The sequence below is a fragment of the Pleuronectes platessa genome, chromosome 4 (genome assembly GCF_947347685.1).
Source record: "Pleuronectes platessa chromosome 4, fPlePla1.1, whole genome shotgun sequence".
NCBI lineage: Eukaryota > Metazoa > Chordata > Actinopteri > Pleuronectiformes > Pleuronectidae > Pleuronectes > Pleuronectes platessa.
This window is the reverse complement of record NC_070629.1, coordinates 13638135-13658235: the sequence shown is the minus strand read 5'-3', so window position 1 is coordinate 13658235 and position 20101 is coordinate 13638135. Positions and strand designations below refer to the sequence as shown.

General features: G+C 41.4%; 2 protein-coding genes and 1 pseudogene across 8 annotated transcripts; all 3 read left to right on the top strand.

Annotated features, from left to right (window-relative positions):
• Positions 1 to 1671: 1671 nt before the first annotated feature.
• LOC128437986 (probable inactive peptidyl-prolyl cis-trans isomerase-like 6) lies at positions 1672 to 5234 on the top strand (annotated as a pseudogene).
• Positions 5235 to 7656: 2422 nt separating this feature from the next.
• ubl4a (ubiquitin like 4A) lies at positions 7657 to 11188 on the top strand. Of its 2 annotated transcripts, XR_008338396.1 has the most exons (5): positions 7657 to 7863; positions 9026 to 9131; positions 9237 to 9448; positions 10158 to 10324; positions 10508 to 11188. XR_008338396.1 is itself a non-coding variant. In XM_053421665.1 (4 exons), exons 1-4 carry the CDS (start codon positions 7816 to 7818, stop codon positions 10613 to 10615), a joined length of 474 nt encoding a protein of 157 aa, XP_053277640.1. In that variant the 5' UTR covers positions 7657 to 7815; the 3' UTR covers positions 10616 to 11188. The 2 variants fall into 2 exon arrangements, 1 of the variants encoding a protein (XP_053277640.1); XM_053421665.1 differs by lacking the exon at positions 10158 to 10324.
• A 196-nt stretch (positions 11189 to 11384) lies between these two features.
• Positions 11385 to 19622, top strand: si:dkey-32e23.4 (dynamin-1-like protein). 6 transcript variants are annotated; one of them, XM_053421658.1, is made up of 18 exons: positions 11385 to 11567; positions 11996 to 12119; positions 12784 to 12925; positions 13226 to 13264; positions 13557 to 13603; positions 14240 to 14311; positions 14408 to 14494; positions 14658 to 14820; positions 15338 to 15458; positions 15614 to 15952; positions 16338 to 16458; positions 16580 to 16735; positions 16844 to 16933; positions 17045 to 17143; positions 17331 to 17462; positions 17574 to 17683; positions 17820 to 17979; positions 18113 to 19622. In XM_053421658.1, the coding sequence occupies exons 2-18, from the start codon at positions 12018 to 12020 to the stop codon at positions 18167 to 18169; spliced, it is 2037 nt and encodes a 678-aa protein (XP_053277633.1). In that variant the 5' UTR covers positions 11385 to 11567; positions 11996 to 12017; the 3' UTR covers positions 18170 to 19622. The 6 variants fall into 6 exon arrangements, with proteins under 6 accessions (XP_053277633.1, XP_053277632.1, XP_053277634.1 ...); XM_053421657.1 differs by having other exon boundaries at positions 11391 to 11567; positions 11993 to 12119; XM_053421659.1 differs by having other exon boundaries at positions 11392 to 11567; positions 11993 to 12119; positions 17346 to 17462.
• The last annotated feature ends 479 nt before the right edge of the window (positions 19623 to 20101 follow it).

Sequence of the window (20101 nt, the reverse complement as noted above, 5' to 3'; positions counted from 1 at the left end):
CTGTTCACTGACCCTCAGGACATTTCAATACTTTCTCCTCAGGAGAGACGCTGTCTAAATCGAATGCTTTCACCATGTCGTTGCTCAGTGCCCGTAAAATGTCCGCTATGTAGCCTAACCGAAACCAACTAACTCGACTTCGCACTACGTTACCCATCACCCATGGCACACATATGCAGACCAAACAAGCAACGTATTCCAAGTGTTTTCTTCTCTGGCCAGTGTCTCGGCTCCGAACCGTAGTTGGGAGCTCAGCTCACTGGTCAGGACCGGCCCTGGCAATGTTGGAGCCCTAGGCGAGATTTCAAATTGGCGCCCCCCAACATACACACGCAAACTTGCATCCCCAATCCTCCAGTAGCTTATTACATAAACCTGTTGACTGACAAATCAGAGATGAAAACATAACCTCCTTAGCAGAGATAATAAAACCTCCACACATTTATCTAGGAAATGTCACCAACATTAATAATTATAGGAAAACACAACATGAAATTAAAAGTAGAATTTCTAAATAGTGGACGGGTAATTTTCTGTTGGTCGACTTATCAATTAATTCATTAATAGCTCATTTTCCCCTGCTACTTAGTCTATAGGGTTTTTATAATGTGTTTTATTTACATTGTATATATTGGTTTATTTTTGTCGTGCACTGGTTGCTGGTTGTACATCAAATTGCCCTTGAAGGATAATAATTATTTTATTTTATGGACAACTTTAGTTAATCACAAGCTGCACAAACCAAGCAAGAGCAGCAGAGGAACCCAGCAGCCAGCAGGGGGCAGCCTCAGGACATCACATGGAAACAAGCAGCAGCAGACTGTTATTCTTGTAAGGCGTTAGAACAAAAGTTTAGAAAGCTACTGGGTTATTCTCTAACAATAGGTTTTTAAAGCATGTTAAATCATCCAATATCTAAAATCCAAAAATATAAAACTATCTTTTAGGTAAGGCTGTCAAATATGTGCAGTAAAGTATTAAATATTTTCTCTGAAGTGTGTATCAAAAGCAGTATAGAATGACACGGACACACGGTAATTTGTACATTCTATTTAGTACCCTAGTTCCAACCGGAAATTAACAGGCTGTGTAGCCTAGTTGGAAAAAGTGACTGTTCTTCAACAAGAAAGTCCCAGGTTCGAATCCCATGTTCTCTCTTCTTCATGCCGTTCAATATACTGAACTCTTAAAATTGGCAGGATTTCGATGACCTATTAATTGCTAAATAAATTACACTATGTAAATTTAAATTAATTAAATAGAAAAGAAAAACTGAAAAAAATAAAAATTTAATAAAATATAATAAAAAATTAAAATAAAAAAAGGAAACTGCGCGCGCAATTCCTGCGCAGTAGGCTTCTGCGCAATGGACTTCTGCGGCTTCTGCGCAGATGTGCGCAATGGACTTCTGCGCAGATGTGCGCAATGGACTTCTGCGCAGGATGTGCGCGCGCATTTTTTTTTATTTTTTATATATATTTTATTTTAATTAAATTTATATAATTTTATAAAATTTTATATAATTTTATATAATTTTATTTATTTTTATTTTATTTTTCTCCGCGCTGGTTCAGGGGTAAATGATGCTGGTCTTAACAGGTGACTGAAGACTGAGACAGAAGATAAATAAGATAAGTCTATACACGTTTCCAGGCAGAGAAGTCCGCACTCATGTCCGGGAAGCTGCTGTTTTCTCCGCAGTCGTGTCTCTCTCTGTCTCACCAGCCGCGGCGGACTCCGGTAAGTTTGCTACGTCCTTCTTCTCCCTCCTTCTCTCTCCTCTCCTCGAGCCGAGCTAAGCGGCTAGCCACAGCCGGACGTGTTCCCCCCCTCAGCTCGGGGAAAACACCGCCGACCGCACCGGTGTTTAGACGGAAACAATTAGACGTGTCGCTTCCTCGTTGGACAGTTGTCGTCTCCCTCCCTGTTTTTTTTTTTATTTTAGCTTTCACAATCGATAACTCGTTCCTTTGAGCGAGTTGACACTTTTGCCTCCACGCTGGAGAGTTGCTCTCAAGTTGTGACGACCAGCTAACGCGTTAGCCGCCTAGCATGTACAGCAGAGGGTCCTAAACTCACATTGTTTTGCTGCTGTGTGTTGTGTCATGTCTGTTGTGTTTTGTGTGTGTTTTGTGTGTGTGTCTGATCCAGTAGGTCAGGTAGCACAGGCCAGATCAACTTGTTATGCAACATTCTCTACATGACATGCCTAACCCTGTGTTGTGTTCTTTTAATAAAGCCTATGATTGTTCCAATCCAGGACCCTGTGTTATCATGTGTCGTATGATGACAGATTTCACTTTGCTGTCGTATGGCAGAGCCTGTTTTCTACAGCAACCTCTGGAAAATCTACTTTCGTTTTCTAACCACATGCAGGAATATGGGAACTCTACATTAATCTAATGCATGTTTCCCCTTTGCAGATACATGTTCCGGCCTGACATGTGCTACGTGCACAACCTCTCCAGACTGTCGCTGGGTCAACTGCACAACAGCAACACGTGAGTATCCGTGGTAAATGTGTGGCAGCGGGGCTGTGGACGGAGAGGCACAGGTTGCTCTTTGTGGGCCAATTGTCCAGACAGCCGCGCTGCTTGGAGACATGATTTGTGGGTATGGAGGGAATGTATTGCAGTTGATGTTGACTTTTAGGTGATATCTAAATTTTCCAAAAAATCCTGAAAGGACGCAGCTGTGCCGCAATCGTCTGGTAACGCGGACCGGCTCTGTGGATCTGGACAGGCTGGTGTGGGAGTAGATTATTATCTCCTTTTGTTTATAAGTAAGCAGGAACACAGTCAATTTAGGTGTTGATCCATTTTCTTGTTTTTTTTTCTTTAACATTGCGAGATACTGTGCTTTTGACATTTGTTTTGCAGATTTCCCAGGAAATAATTATTTGATCTTGATGGAAAAAATAGGGACTGATTTTTACGAGTGTGTGCAATTTGGTTCAGATCCAAATAAAAATGTGCATCATCTATCATGAACAAAGCAGTGGTGAGGAATTCTGAATTCGTAGGGTGGATATGTTTTATCTTATTAATATGCAAGTTATGACTTTTTGTCTCAAGGCTCCAGTGACTCTCACAAGTGAACAGAAATGTCTCTGTGCTTTCATTATAGCATCAGTTTGTCTTCATGGACATTGAGATAGCAGGAGAAGCAGCGGGGAGGTTGTTGTTTGAGGTGAGAAAACTCAAGACCCACTAAGGATCTACATTCATGTGTTTCAACATTGTTTACCTCCGCTGTTATATCAGCCTTTGTGTTTAGAGGTGACTGAGGTTCTCAAGACACATTGTCCTTCTCCTCCTCTCCCCTCAGCTGTTCTAAGATCTAGATGTCCAAAGACTTCTGAAAACTTTAACTTTCACCGGGTAGTGCCCAACGGCTCGGTGCAAGGTGGAGGTACTGGTTTTCATATTATCGCTGTCGAGTTTTAGAATTTGTTGTGATTTACTCTATAGGAAAACTGTAGATGAGAGACCTACGTCAATATATTATCAGTGCTGTAAATGTGAATGGGATTGAGCAGATTGTTTTAATCAAATAACAAAATGTAAATGTGGCATTGCAGTTCTGGCCATCAGGTCGATATTTTTCTTGAAGAGCATGCTGGCCAATCCTTGTTTATATTTGTAAAAGCATCGTGCCACTAGATCAGGGTGATACTGGAAAAAACCACAACTGTATCTTTCACTGTTGTAGATATTTATCCAGGAAGTAAAGGTCGACGGAGGTGAATCAGTCTACGGACCAACTTTCGAAGGTAAAAACCCATTCTAACAATTTACAGCGACAGGATTTCCATGAGACCACACTGTGCAGGTGGAGATTCAAGGATTTATTTGTACGATGAAGTTCACCTGCGGGTTTTCTCCTTTCAGATTAAAGTTTTGCTGTTCCTCACTCGAAGCGTGGAGTGCTCGGGACGGCCAATAAGGGTTCCCACAGCAACGGATCCCAGTTTTACATCACGCTGCAGCCAACAACTTGGATGGACAGGACCTACGTTGCCTTTGGGTTCGTGTAACAAATACAGTAATTTTCCCCTGTCTGTGCAATCTTTTCTTAGAATTGTACTCAATGTCTTTGTTTTCGTTCCAGACAAGTGGTGGAGGGGGCTGATGTCCTCAAGAGGCTGGAGGAGATCCAGACTTCCAATGAAAGGCCAAACTATGAATGTAGAGTTACGGACTGTGGAGTATTAAAACTCCAAAAATGAAGTTGAAGCAGTAAACTAAACCCTAAGATATATGTAATTAACACAAATTTAAAAAGTATATTGCTTTACTTGAAATTTTGTTTATCATGAAGTAAGTTTTGTGTCCTTGTCTTCTAGGTTACTTAAGTGGTCCTAAATAGATCTGTGGATGTGATAGACATTATAACACCTATATTAAGTTTTATTTGCATTATTAAAAGTTACATTTAATAATATCGATTAAGATTATAGAACAGACAAACTGTCCCCTGCTGTTCATATTTAGAAACAGCAACAACTCTTCCATAAACAAAATAAATAAATAGAAATAATAAAGGTTTACATTTAATCTGATGAGAATATAATTAACCTATTAATCAGTATCATAAATTGTCAGACATTTAATAGTTTATAACCATTGCAAGGCATTAAATATATACTTGACTTAATTTTTGGACCTAATGTCTTTTTGAAGAGGTTGAATTTGTCTATTTTTAACGAGGTTGAATTAACTAATTAGCTAAGGTTAGGGTTAATTATGTGAATTGTGGTTAGGTTAAGGTTAGAGTTGGGCTTGAATTGGTCATGGTTAAGGATAAGGTTTTTGGTTAGGCTGTCCACAATGATTGGATTTCAAAATAAAGTCAGGATAGCTGCAGAAACTTGTGAGTATGTGTTTATTTACTTATATTGAAGTGAGGACTGTAAGGGAAATGTCACATTGTGACCACAACATGTTCATGTTTATTTCCCCTTTGATTGATCATCATTGAATCTCATACAATGTGACCCTGATCATGCTGTATCCTGAACTACTGAATGAATCTTGGCCTGACTGCTTTAACTAAAGCATTGTTGTTTTCATGTGATCAGAAGATCCCGACCTTTGACTTTGTAACAACCCCAACCAGAGTGGGAGGGGTTAGCTAAATGTATAAAGAACTGTTTTCCCATCGGTGTGCCTATTACAAACTAACCTTTGTTGTATGCACCATGCTCTGAGCATTAAAGTGTGACAATACTGTAAGAGGTTTGTGTCTCGTTCCTTGTTGTTGAGGTGGGATTGTAGAAATTACCACGACAGGACATTTTGGGGTAAGTTAGGACATTTGGGCTGGTCATCACATTTTTCAATGGGCTATTTAAGAGGTTAGACTTACATTTAGGGTTAGAATCCAGTTTAGGTCAGAGTTAACCAGAACCAAGAAGAGACTAGTCCAATTCTAGCAGCTCTTCAGTGGCGGCCTGTTACACACAGAATTGACTTTAAGCTTCTCCTCCTGAGATCCTTTTAATTTCCCTTTCTTTTCATAATTACAACATGCTTCTTTTTTTTATGTCTTAAAATGTATTCTCTTCTTGCTTTGAATGTCACTTGTATTGCATTTAAAGAACTTTGAGCTGCTATAGAAATAAAGTTTATTTTTATGATATAGTTTGGTTTATTTAATTGTGATGGTTAAGGCCCTATAGGCGAGATTTCAAATTGGCGCCCCCCAACATACACACGCAAACTGTTGGACTGTGTACAGATGCACACACAGGCAGACAAAGTTGTAAGCTATAAAAAACAATACAAATATATAATAAAAAATATGAAAAGAGTCTGAAATCAGCTGTACTGATAGCATATCATGTCATGTCGACAAAAATAAACAATTATGTTCACAATCGGGGTGATTCTTACCTCTATATTGTTCTTTCTTCTCCTCTACTTTGCGGTGCTTTCTGAATTGTGCACCTGATAATTTAATCTTTTTTGATTCATCTCTGTCTCTATCACCGCAGCGTGTCCTTCAGGGACACACCTGAGGCGGAAGCGCAAATTCTGTGCGAGCCGCCGCCTGACTGTTCACACAGGGAGCCATCCAGGAGGATGCTTTAGATGCTGGCTTGCCTGTCCACGAAGCCCAGGGTGGTGACATCAGCAGAAATTACCTTTTGATGCGAACCACTTAAAAATTGTAACTGGCTATACAGCTGACAATGATGCACCTATATAAAATACACTGTTACACAAGTACAGTTCTATTTTTTTTAATCCATTTTCACATTTCGTAATTCATAGTTGGCCTCCAGAAAGTTGGTACAAGTGCACAAGTTATAGGAATCCGAAGCTGTTTTTCAAGACATAGCACACCTACACTTTGACAAGTGCATGTTCTATTCAAATTATTTCAGATAATTGAATGTCTACTGATGCATGTTGAAATTATTTAATTATTTTCTTTGGGTTTTTAAGCTATATAAGAATTAAGGTGTAAACAGAAACAGTTTCTCTGATTGAGAAGGAAATTGTCTTCTTCTAATATTAATGGTTTATCTACATTCTTCTAATAGACCTGTAGTTTATCTACCTGACGGTTAGTTATGTACGAGATAGGTCTTTTAACAGCTCATTTGTTGTGAATACACATGTATCCACCATCGCTACAACTGTGTACCCATTATCCATATTGTGTTGTGTATGACTTTGACAGAAGTTTTCTTGTGTTAGTACAAAACGATTGTGTCGCTTGTACTGTATGCAGTGTAATTAATTTTAAATTTCACCCTGACAAAGTATGCTTGTTGCACAAAGAGTAGGACATGCGTTGATAGTAACATTAAAACCAGGATGCTGTGCTCTCAACGCATACTGCATGAGACTATGCAGTATTCTTTCATTAGCAAAGCTCATTCAGGACAACAGCTGGAGTGCAGCTGTTTGGTCACAGCCATGGAAACCTAAGCAATGATACTGCTGTTTAATGTATTCTCGTTTCTCAGGTTCGTGCTGCAGAAAGATGGCAATATAGTATGTTGGGCATGGATTGCCTGATAAACCCCTGTAGTGTCCATGTTTATTTCATTTTCATGACAGTGTTTTGAGTCAAAATGCTAAAAGTGTTTTTGGAAATACAGAAGGGACACATACTTGAATTTCAGGGACGCAGATTGAGTAAAACTTAATGTAACGCGGGGAGGACTAATTTGTGCTGGTTTTGAATTCTCTTGCATTTTCATTAACCCCAGTTCTTATATCCCTTTGTCTGTCTAACTGGACAGAGCTTTATTAGTAACTGGAGAGATAGAGTAACCTTCATCGTATGAAGGTTATGTGTGCAGGAACCCAGTGGGTTTGGGTTAGTGCAGCTATTATTTTGAGATAGCCTAAGTCTTTATTTTGAGATATTATGTCATTATGCTGAGCTATTAAGTCATTATTCTTAGACATTAAGTCATATTCTTCGATATAAAGGCATTATTTTAAGATGGTATGTTGTTATTTGAGACAGTAAGTCATTAGGTTGAGGATGTGTCTTACTAGATTCATGGTTAGGGGTTTAACGGGATGAAAACGCTTCCACACATTCAGCCAGTTCTGCTACACTGGCGAAAGGATTTGCCACGTCCCTCTAAATTTCGGGTGGAGTTGTCCTGACCGCAGCCATTAGGTGGCAGCAGTGTTCCCTGGGATCCGAAAGGCCGCTCGAAGCTGCCGGAGAAGAAGATGGTCCGTTGACAAGAGGAGAGCTGTGTTAAACGAGCAAAGTAACGTCACTTGATCACAGTTGAATTTCCATCCAGGAACGGATTGTCGTGTTTAGTCCAGAGTGTGGCTGAAAATGATCCTGACCGTGAAACCGCTCCAAGGCAAAGAATGCAGCGTGCAGGTGAGTTCAGCCCCACCGTCCGCTAACTGCTAATGTTAGCTCCTTGACGCTAGCTTAACTCGCCACATTAGCCTATACAGGGAGCCTAGCTGGTTCGCAGCGGAACTAACACACGGACAGCTACCAAACCCACACTGCTGCAGTATAAACTATTGTTACTACTGAACCAAACACAATCACCATCTCCACAGTGTAGCTTAAATTAAGTTTTTATAACAGACACATCGTCGTTGAGGTACGAACAGAGCTAGCCTGCTTGGCTCAGCCTTGAGAAGGACAATACCTGCAACGTTATCAGATCGACTCATACCCGTTCTCTCCTATTGTTCGTCACCACTGTTTGAACGGGAGCTCTGAAACTCTTTGGGTGGCTGCACTTGAAGGTGAGGCAGATACAACGATATATAACTTCATACGCAGCATTTTAGGAAAGTACGTTATGTTGTGGCAGCACAGCAGCTTACCACGTTACAAATTACCAGCATTGGTCCATCACTCAATAGTCTCCGACTTGTTTGCCCACTGTAGGTCAATCCTCGCCCGAGGTGGAGCCCCACATGTTTTAGAGGGATGACGATACTGGATCAAACCGAGGCTAAAACAAGCCACTCATATTATGTAGAAACCCAGAGGAATGTAGCTTTTTGAACCAAATCAGGATAGTATGAGAGTGTAGGGGGCAGATGTGCATTTAAATAATCCCTGAGTCTGATGTTTTTGTGATAAAAACAGAGTGATTTGTATTTGTTTTGATCTTAAGCATTTTATTACATTTTTTTGTCAAATAGGGAGAACCAGGCTTAATCTGTGACTCTGAAATCGTCTTTAATCTGCCAGTGATTAAGATAAACATGTGTTTCTCCCAGCTCTGTAATTTAAAGAAGGGCCTGTCCACTCCGTAACATCCCTGTTATTGGCTGTTCTGCTGGGCTTAGGGTGTGGATAATACCACTGTAGGCCACTCGTTTTCCTTAATTTTTATTAGACTAATGTGTAGGATATAGCAAGGTGTGTGAGTAAGTGAATTCCTCATTGAACGTGGGTATTTACATTTGTTTTATGTCAAGCTAATGCAAAATAACATGAAAATTGACTATGCTCCTAAACCAAAAGACAGACTGCGTTTTGATCATGTATTGTGCTTGTGTTGTTTATCTTCTAGGTGACTGAAGATGAGAAAGTCTACACAGTGAAAGAACTTGTGTCTGAACGTCTCAACATACCAGCAAACCAGCAGCGGCTGCTCTATAAAGGGAAAGCACTTGCAGGTAAATTGGCCAATTATCAAGTGTTTCAAAATGTTTGTTCATAGCTATTCTTTACGGATCAGTCTCTTTTAATCATATTATTGTATACTACATTGCTTTCCTCAGATGAACACAGACTTAGCGATTACTCCATTGGACCAGAGGCTAAATTGAATCTCGTGATCCGCCCAGTGGGGGAGAGGACTGCAGCTTCAGGGATGGCTTCCAGCAGCAGCAGCAGCAACATACATGGAGGGGTGTGGCAGACTGTGTCCATGATACTTGCAAGAAACTTCAGTCCAGCAGATGCAGCAAAAGTCCATGAACAGCTTATTAAGGTATTTAAATGCGACATTTTTGCACCTAGGCATAATAGTTTGATAAAAATAAATTTCTGGACATCCATTTTGAGATGGAGGTATCTAGAGTTGCTGAACAATATAATATTAAGCTACTAGTAGAGGCTGCAGACTGAATATATTTACGACTTGAAGCTTGAAATGGCTTAAACCCAGTTATAATTGAATACGTGGATCTAAGGGCGAGGAAATAATTAGATTTCCTCTGGAAATATGAGAATATTATATTAATATTTCGCGTCTTGCTCTGTTTGTATAAATGTGGCCCCTCCATTTAGTGACTAGATATTTTATGATGTTATCTTTAGTCATCACAAGAGATGAAAAAGGACTGTTTCATCTCTGTCCAAACATGGGCAAGGTGTGCAGTTGTCTTCGTGCAAATTTGTAAGAAACAGGAAGTTTAGACTCTGTAGGTGCTGTGTCATTTCGCTTAATATCTTCAGACAAGCCTTGACAAGTCATAACATTTGGATCGGCAGGTGACAGTCTCATTTTTACCAAACGTTTCATTTGAGTTAATTATCTGTCACTGGTCTTGAACAGAAAAGGAACCCAATCTGTTCAAGCCACTACAAGGTGGAAAGCTACAAGACCAGATACAGAAGTTTGCATAGGTCAACTGCTAAGAACCCAACAAGATTGTCAAACTCTACAAAGTGTAGCTTAAATTGAGTTTTTATTACAGACACATTCAGTTATGAACTGACGTTGATGTCGCTAGCCTGCTTGGCTCCGCCTTGGAAGGACATTACCTGCAACCTTTTCAGATCAACTCATATCCCTCATCTCCTATTGTGCATTACCACTGTCTGAATGGGAGATCTGAACACTTTTATGTAGCGGTACTTAAAGGTAAGGAAGATACATGCATAATGTATCTTGAGACTACACAGACTGAAACGTACAGACAATCATCCTTTATATCCTCCCATGCTCTGTTAAATATAAAACAATATATAAAGCTTATCATGGTTAAAATGTTTTTTATCCCGCTGTTTCTCAATTTTTTTATATGTTTATATTTTTTTCTTCAAGGACTATGAGCGTTCACTTCGACAACTAAGTCTGGATGACATTGAGCGCTTAGCGGGAAGACTCCTCCACCCAGACGGCGAGGGAATGGAAACCTCGTACATGGACTAAGAACGCCGAGTTGGAAGTTGCTTTTTGTGATTGTGTTTCCAGAGGAGCTCTGTAATCTAGATGCATAACGTGTTTAGAGTGTGTGAGGCATGGAAAAAAATGTGTTTTCTTGCACAGAGCCCCTGGTGTCTGCCTAATCAGTGGCTAAGTGAACACAGATAACACCGACTGTCTCCGCAACAGGGCTTTCCTATCCAAGACCAAAAGAGCGGGATAAGACCAAAGGGCTTTGATAAGAAAAAAGTTGCCGCTTTGGATTAATCCTCGTCATCGATGTTGCAGTCGTGACACAAGGCCTGACCACATAATGTTTGCACACAAAGGAATCCCTTCACGCTGTTGTTTCACATGATCTCAGGCTGCTACAACCCCCGGGGACACTCATTTTTACTGGAGGCTATTTATTAGTAATGTCTGTGTTGGATGATGATTGCTGGGTGTCTTCTGTTAATCATTTACGCGAACTGCAAAGGTAATAACATGTTTTATCCCATTAATAACAGATTGTCATTGTATGATTTGTAAATATGTTTATATATATATATATACACATACATTAAAACTGAAATAATACATGTTTGTTTCTTGTTATTTTATTTCAGAGAAGTGATGATAGTTGATGAGAAGTGTTTCGATCTAACAATAATAAAAGTGGAAGTGGTTTAAAAAAGGGACGTCCGCGTCATGAGGGACTTCAAAAGGCGGGACCAAACAACGTTGTATACGTGTCGACCAATCAGATCCTGAGAACACTCGTGAGACATATTTTACGACCAATCAAATTGATTGAGAGGGACGCTCATACCGCCCATTTTCCAAACCGACGGGTATCTCCTTGGCTGCTAACGCTGGGTGACATTTTGGGTTAAAATGTATTGTCGTCCTCGCTCACCTTCTTTCCACAAAGCATGACGGACGTCTGATAAGGAGGGAAACGTCGTGCTGAACATCGGTGAGGTTGAAGCGGAGCCTCGGTTCCTCCTGCCGCTAAGCTAGCGTAGCGTTAGCTCCAAGCTAGCATGTATATGTCACTTCCTGCCTTTACTAATTAGCTTCAGCCAGCTAACATCGCTGGCATTATGACGTTTATGTTGCCCCGTGCTGCCGCATCAATCATGCACATGTAACTCTGACGGTGGGTCGGTGTCGTGGATGGAAACGTGTCCTGAAATCCTAGCGTTCGGTCTCGGTGGTGGTGGAGCTGATGCTGGGGCGTTACACCCCTCTCTCATCAGGACCAGGCAGTGACCTCCTGGGATGAACATGTTCTAACCCAGAGCTACTATTTAACCTTATTCCAGTTCCTGTGTGATTCGACATGATCTGATTCACTTAGCTGCACGTTCGCTCTGTTTATCCGCGTTTCTCCTGTTTCAGTAGGTGAACTCAGTTTATCGGAAGGATGGACACTCTTATCCCCACCATCAACCGGCTGCAGGAGGTCTTCCTCACAGTGGGTGCAGAGGTCATTCAGCTGCCTCAGATTGTCGTGGTTGGATCTCAGGTCAGTCAAGAAAAAAAACAAAAACAATGAAAGCTTTATAAAAACAAAACAATCTACAACTCTCTCTGAATTTCACTGCTTGTTGCCAAAACTTTAAAGTTTGATTTAAGTCAGAGTTTGAACAGATATTGAGAATGTACTGATTATGGGTATATTGCACACACAACACCGACAGAATCTGCCTAAATTCACTTTACTTTTCACAACACAGTGGTGAATATCCCTTTTACACTTTAAGGTCTTCCGCCAACCATCAGTAGATGTTAGCGACCACCAGTAGATGTTAGGGAGGAATCTTCAGTTGTGTACTTCCGTATAAAAAGGGTGTATCAGCCTTTTAATTACAAGAGGTCTTCAGTCCTGATCCAGGGTCAACCCAGTTCAGCTAATCTCCACAGGGCGACTTTTGCTTTCCAGCCACGTTGTGCTGCGTCATGCCAAATAATTCAGTAAAACCACACATATTATTCTCTGTATCTATACATGCAAGTAGTGTTTTTTAGAATCAGAATGCAGCTATTTTCTCTCTGTTCTGCCAGTTTGTATGTTTGCCCGGGAGAGCTGGGTCACAGGACACACAGTGATGGCCTTCAGCAGGCAGCCTGGTGTGTGTTCTGGGCTTCTTGAAATGTTTCTGAATTAATCTCATTTTGTGCCACAACAGAGCAGTGGAAAGAGCTCCGTGCTTGAGAGCCTGGTCGGACGGGACTTCTTGCCTCGAGGATCAGGAATAGTTACAAGACGACCGCTGGTGTTGCAGCTAGTTAATATTGCCCCTCTGCAGGAGAGACAGAAGACCGAGAATGGTAACCAAATATAAAACTGCGTGTTGTTATTTTCTGCAGAGTGTGGTTGCCTCAAATGTTCTTTTTAACACAGTCAATTTTACAAGTTCTAATGTGTTAAATATCAGCAAATTTTTCTTAGGGCAGCAGCTTTGTTATTTCTGCCTTTGCATGGAATCTGCTTGCGTTAGTTGAAGTTTGATTAACACTTAGGCAAGGCACCTTTTATTCACTGTTTGAACTGCTAACTTCTCCTTGTATAGCTTTGCTATCTCTTTTCTAACATGCAGTCTTTCTTCCTCTTCTTCACTACTCTTTCAGGAAATGGGATAAATCAAAATGCCTCAAACAGCTACTCAGGTCTCTGTTTATTTTGTCTGCCTCTTTGTTTAGCCCTGTCATTTCTTTTGGGAACATTTGATCCACATTCATCAAGATCCAGTGGGGTTCAAAAGTTTGAGACGTGATCTCAGACTTTTGGACCCCACTATAAGTTAATATGTAATCTTTATGATTGAAAAATTTCCCCCACACACATTAATTGTATTGTCTTTCTACCTTTTGGACGAATCACTGTGAAACGACTTAAACAACTTAAATTTCCTGATTGTGGGACTCATAAGGCTTATCTTATCTTATCTTGTGTGTTTAGGTGTCAAAGCTGAAGAATGGGGCACATTCCTGCACTGCAAGAACCAGGTACACCTCTCTAAAGTTACTTTCAGGATCATATCTGGAAGATTCTCAGCAAGCAAGTTGGTGTTTCGATGACATTTCTCACATGCGACAGACATGAAACTGGAAAAATACAAAAATCTTGGAATGAATAAAAGGTGCCGTACACATAGAAGATGTAAGACCTTTAGGCCATGAGGAGCGTTTCCGGTGTTGATGTGCTGTAAACAGAAAACACAGGGGGATTAATGCATCAAATCCTGCCTTCTGCATGCTCTACTCGGGCACCACCCATCGACTGAAAGCTCAGATATTTTCCTGTTCCATCCGGCCCAGACTATTTCCTGCTGCTTACTATGTTTCAGGTTTTCTGTCTCTCCCATTCCCCTGAACACGATATCTCAAGAATGTCTTTCGAGAATTCTTCAAATTTTATACAAATATTTATTTAGACTCAAAGATGAACTGATTGGATTTTGGTGCTTGGAGGTCAAAGGACATGTTACTGTTAATGTAAATTTTATATATTAGGGCTTCAGGAATTTAATAAAATCTGATACAATTCACTTGGACTCACTGATTAACTGCTTTGATTTCGGTGGTGACAGCCTAAGATATTCATGATGTTTATTGGTCCTCTCGCCTTTCTCGCGTTGACAGATCTTCACAGATTTTCAGCAAATCCGTCAGGAAATTGAAACAGAGACTGAGCGCACTTCAGGCGAGAACAAGGTGGGATGGAGACTTTGGTGTAACATTTTGTCTTGCCTTAAATTAAACATTTTACACTGAGTTCATGAATTTCCTTCCTCTTTTCACATCCTGCAGGGAATCAGCCCTGAGCCCATATATTTGAAGATTTTTTCTCCCAAAGTCCTTAATCTCACTCTGGTTGATTTACCTGGAATAACTAAGGTAAAAAGCCACCTGACAAAGATTGTGATTTGGTTTATTGTATGCAAACCCAGCAAAAACTTCATCATGATAAACGAGTATCACGTTGCATATCTTGAATCATCACAGATCCACAGGGGTGCAGCATCTGTGCTCTGCTGACTCCTTATTGTTGTTGCCACAGGTTCCTGTTGGGGACCAGCCGGAGGACATTGAGGCTCAAGTGCAAGAGATGATCTTGTCCTTCATCTCAAATCCAAACTCCCTCATCCTCTCCGTGTCCCCTGCCAACTCCGACTTGGCCACCTCTGATGCACTGAAATTGGCCCGTGAGGTTGATCCAGATGGTAGGACATTTTGTACACAGACTCTTCCTCTCTTCAGATATCATTTTAATTTGCTCTCCTCTCCAACTGTGTGCGTATTACATAACATGCTTCAAGTGGAAATGCATTTTGAATGTATAAGCACATTGTACTCAAGTCATTTCAGGTGATCAGATTCATCAGTCTTTAATGTTTACAGCTTCCTGGCAGTTAACAGATGCCTAGAATATTAATGCTGCTATCGTGGTGCACTCTAAAGAATAGATTGATCAATGATGAGAATCTGCCTGTGGTAATTGTCTGGGTGGCTGGCAGCATGGCCTAGTGGTGTCTGTTATACACAGTGATTGTGTAGTAGGGAATCTGTCTCCGGGCCCAAACGTTCCCCAGCTAGTCTTAGATCCTGTCCCATTGGAGAATAATTTCCTGTTTCTCCTCTCTGCAGAAACGTTTCCTAGTGGCTTTGTCAAAACAGAGGATTTTACCGGTTGTTTACTGTCCTTAAAAAGACCTTGTGTGGTGTTTGTTTGTTTGTCAGGTCGTCGAACACTGCTGGTGGTCAGTAAGCTGGACCTGATGGATGCAGGCACTGATGCTTTAGAGGTCCTTCTCGGCCGAGTCATCCCAGTCAAGCTCGGGATCATCGGGGTGGTTAACAGGTCCGAAATAATATTGAATATTTTTCTGTTCAGGTTTTCATTCATGTTAGTTATGCATTGCTGTTATCATAAAGCACTCGGGTATTCTTTTAATGCCCGTATTATCCTTATCGTCTGATTACACTTACTCTGTACCTAATTGGTGTTGTGTCTAGGAGCCAACATGACATCAATACTCAGAAGAAGCTGGAGGACTCAATGAGGGATGAGCAGGCCTTCCTGCAGCGCCACTACCCCTCGCTCGCCTCCCGAGCTGGCTCACGTTATTTGGCCAAAACTCTCAGCAGGCTTCTGATGCACCACATCCGGGACTGCCTCCCAGAACTCAAAACCCGGGTGACCGTGCTTAGTGCCCAGTACCAGACAAGGCTCAACAGCTATGGGCAACCGGTAGAGGACCACAGCGCCACCCTGCTGCAGATTGTCACCAAGTTTGCCAGCGACTACTGCCACACCATCGAAGGAACAGCCAGATACATCCAAACCTCAGAGCTGTGAGTCTCACCTCCCTGAAGTAGCAGCATCTTAATTGAACAGCAATACTTTTTTGCGGACAGCAGGCATTTTTCATGTTCTAGTGAATTTTCTCAGGTTGGCATCTAATTTATTAATTTAACTGCGAACCACAGCATTTTACCTGGTTCACAATGCATGACAGGAGAGTGATGTCCTTGGGGTAACGTCATTTTAAATTAAAGTATCGCCATCTTCTGTTGGCACCTTTATGTCCACAGCTCTCTTACCACTGGGCAATTTAATTCATATAAATATGTAGGGATCATTATATTGACCCTTTTTGGTTGACTGCATATGATTTGGTGTAATTATCATTGCTGAGAAACAGCGTTGGTGTCTCAGCTGAACCCATCTCCTCTGCAGCTGTGGGGGTGCTCGCATCTGTTACATATTCCATGAGACCTTTGGCCGCACTTTGCAATCCATCGACCCCCTCGGGGGACTGAGTGAGCTCGATATCCTCACTGCCATCCGCAATGCTACAGTAAGCTTCTCCTCCCATCTATTCGTGTAATTTATTTAATCCAAATTCTAGACTATTTTTGCTGTTTTGGAGGAATAGCTGGTAAATAGTAGAGCGTCTGTGTGTATGAATTGCCCTGCAGGGTCCGCGGCCGGCACTCTTTGTGCCCGAGGTGTCCTTTGAGCTGCTGGCGAAGCGGCAAATTAAACGGCTGGAGGAGCCGAGTCTCCGCTGCGTGGAGCTCGTTCATGAGGAGCTGCAGAGGATCATCCAGCACTGCTCCTCCTATAGTACGCAGGTTAGCTCAGCGATTGAGATGCACTTTACACATCACCTACTTCCTGAAACAGCTCTGCTTTAATTATGACAGCACCATGCTAAAAAAGTATGTCTTTGTGTTTACAAGGAGCTTCTGCGGTTTCCCAAACTGCATGACTCCATTGTGGAAGTAGTGACTGGATTACTGCGGAAGCGTTTGCCGATTACTAATGAAATGGTAATCCACAGCTTGGCTAGGATTTTTAATACTAATACTAATAAATAACCAAAAGCCAATAACGATATTAACTCTCTAAGACATTTTTTTCCCTGCATTTTTTTACTCCAGGTACACAATTTAGTAGCAATAGAGCTCGCCTACATCAACACAAAGCATCCAGACTTCGCAGATGCAGCGCAGGTCTCAGCATCTGTCAACAGTCAGCAGGTAGTTGTTTGTCCCTTACAGCAGGTACTCACATTTATCATTTATTCTGCCTGGGTAAACAGCAGCAGTTGTGTTCTGTAAAGCCTTAACAATTATGTTCTGCATCCAGACATTACCAGCCCCTTTCATAGCTTGAAGTGGAATTCCAGGCTCAGTCAAAATTGCTTTGACCCTCTGACTTCTCCAGATTTCTCACTGTCAGGCAGAGGCCCTCGACGGAGGGAAGCGCTGGAAGAATGAGAAAGTTGCAGAGGAGAAAGCCCCGCCTGCAGGCTTTGGCAGCCCCAGCAAGGGCCGGGCCATTAACCTCCTCGACACTGTGAGTGGTGAGATTAGCACTAGGACAAATGACTCGAATGATATGAACACTATCAACATTTTCCTTCTCTCTCTCTCTCTCTCTCTCTCTCTCTCTCTCTCTCTCTGCCAGGCGGTGCCCGTGGCCCGCAAGCTGAGTTCCAGGGAGCAGAGGGACTGTGAGGTCATCCAGCGGCTCATCAACTGCTACTTCCTCATTGTCCGCAAAAGCATCCAAGACAGGTTGGACATGAACAAATTCAGTCCTCCTGGGGGGGCGCCTTCTCTCCCCATTTCCCCTTCTGTTTCCACTCTTGAAGCCCAGTTGTTGCTATTGATGCTGAATTTCTAACTCTGTTTCCTGGCTGTGTGTCCGCAGCGTGCCCAAGACAGTGATGCACTTCCTGGTGAATTTTGTGAAAGAGCATCTGCAGAGCGAGCTGGTGGGTCAGCTTTACAAACAGACACTGCTGCAGGACCTGCTCATTGAGTCACAGGACACGGCACAGCAGAGGACCGAGGTTGCTCAAATGCTTGAGGTAAAATTGGCTGTTGCTTTTGTTCTCTGAGAAGGTTCTGAGTATCAAGAACAACAAGGACTTTCTCTTTAGCTTTGTCCACTATTTCAAGGCCAACGATGTTATAACCATGTCCTTTTTCTTTCTTTCTCAGGCGCTCAAAAAGGCCAATAACATAATTTCTGAGATCCGAGAGACCCATCTGTGGTAGCCAGAGGACACAAACAAATTCCCTTGTCATAGGAAAGCTTTGAGAGTATAAGAGTGTCTGTGAGTTTACAGCAGAGAAAGTAAGAGCTTGTGTGTTTGTGTGTCTTTATGCTTGTTTGTTTGTGTGTGTGTGTGTCTAAATTTTCTTATGGACCAATGACCATAGCACATTTAGATCTTGAACACTGGAGCTGTTGGTTTTTCACTGTGAACGTTGTGTAATGTTGGAAATCATTTAAACACTCAGGCCCACTCAGTGTTATCAAGAAATTTAAATGGTAGCTGCAAACAAATCATTATTTTGCTTCGGTTTGTGACAAAATATTTGTTGGATCGTACGATTGTTGCTGTAAATGTCAAATGTCAAATATATGTGGAGTATTTAAGATGTTCTCCAGGGTGTTTTTTTGATCAAAATGTAACTCGCACTGTTAAATTTCATACTTTCCAAAAACTGGGACTCCTCTGAGCCCCTTCAGCAGGTGCTATGAACTATGTTAGGTTTGTTGCTTTGCGACTTTAATCTCCTTTGTTGGAAAACAGAAAAGAAATGGAAATCCGACTTAATCAAAGCTGACTGCCGAGCAACACAGAATTCACACCTCGATGATTTTAAGAAATTACAGGATGGTTGCAGATTGTTTTTCTCCAGCTCTGCAGTGTAAAAACAATATCAGGTTTCTTTTACAGTCACATTTACATATCCCTGTGGGTGGTTTGTAGGAGAGGCAGCTATAGTGTGTAGTGTATAAAACTATGGTGTTAGTGAGTTGTGATTAAAATATTTTTTTTAAATGCAGAAGGAGATAACATGCAGGTACATCATATGACTTCAATATTCTGTTACCTCTCTTCATTTCCTCCAAACTAATTATCCATGGATTTCCACTTTAAAGGATTCAGAGTTTGCTGCTTGAATCTCTCTAAGCGTAGAGACCAAAGTCGCCTCGATTAAGAGATTCCGTATGCGGATTCCTCCTGCATGCATTTATTTGTAAACTATCAACTTATAACCAGATTCTATTGTGTAATGATACTTGATGTTAAAAAAAATCCGATGTTCCAAACTAAAGTTGATTGTCAGGTTAATTCATCCCAAACGTAAAATATGAATTAATGTAAATCTTTTCCCTTAGCCTAATAACAAATATCCCTAAAAATGATGTTTTTTCACCATCAGACCTTTTTTGTTCGATCAGGGAGCAACACTGCATGTGTGTGTTCAGTATGCATGTGAGGACGTATGAATGAATAGCTCATGTATTTTTGTATTATTTAAATGTACAGGGGCGGCCCAAAGGTCTGAGACCTCTCTCTGAGTTTTGGACCCCAGCTGTTATTATTATCATGTGTGAACTGCCTCTGAGTTCTTGCCTGCCAATATTTGTGATACCATGTTTACCAAATGAAGTCTGTTAAGACTGGAGGGACTCATTAAAAGATAACAAAGGACACTGTACTGTGTGTGTTTGGGTGTTTTTGACAGCGTGCTGTTCTAGCAATTGATCAGTTTTAATAAGATCTGTTAGCTTATCTCCCATGGTGCCTCAGCGATAGATGTGATGAAACTCACTTTGCTTCGCTCATATTGATCAAGTGACTGAAAAAGTCTGTCTGGTCCGACAGGTCCGTAACACCGAAGGGATAAAGTGTCCTGAGGGATGCCGACACACACACACACAGACACACACACACACACACACACACACTTACTCACAGTGACATTAGCACCAGTCTCCACACCTTGTTATCCAGGTATTTGACTCCATGCTACAGTATATACTGACTGATATTACACTTACTCTCATTGAGATGATGGATTTTTATCCTTTCGATGAGGTGATCTTAGTAAAAGCTGAACAGAGGCAGCAGAGTGAGCTGATGGATAGGTTGAACGTCCTTATTTAATGGCTTATCCCCCGTCATTTTTGGA

What these genes read in the sequence shown, in the direction of transcription:
- ubl4a (XM_053421665.1), top strand. Translation starts at nt 7,816, where the DNA reads ATGATCCTGACCGTGAAACCGCTCCAAGGCAAAGAATGCAGCGTGCAG. An exon ending in GCAAAGAATGCAGCGTGCAG is followed by an intron (nt 7,864 to 9,025) that starts GTGAGTTCAGCC and finishes TTTATCTTCTAG; the next exon opens with GTGACTGAAGATGAGAAAGT. An exon ending in TCCATGAACAGCTTATTAAG is followed by an intron (nt 9,449 to 10,507) that starts GTATTTAAATGC and finishes TTTTTCTTCAAG; the next exon opens with GACTATGAGCGTTCACTTCG.
- si:dkey-32e23.4 (XM_053421658.1), top strand. Translation starts at nt 12,018, where the DNA reads ATGGACACTCTTATCCCCACCATCAACCGGCTGCAGGAGGTCTTCCTC. An exon ending in GAGACAGAAGACCGAGAATG is followed by an intron (nt 12,926 to 13,225) that starts GTAACCAAATAT and finishes CTACTCTTTCAG; the next exon opens with GAAATGGGATAAATCAAAAT. An exon ending in CTGCCATCCGCAATGCTACA is followed by an intron (nt 16,459 to 16,579) that starts GTAAGCTTCTCC and finishes ATTGCCCTGCAG; the next exon opens with GGTCCGCGGCCGGCACTCTT.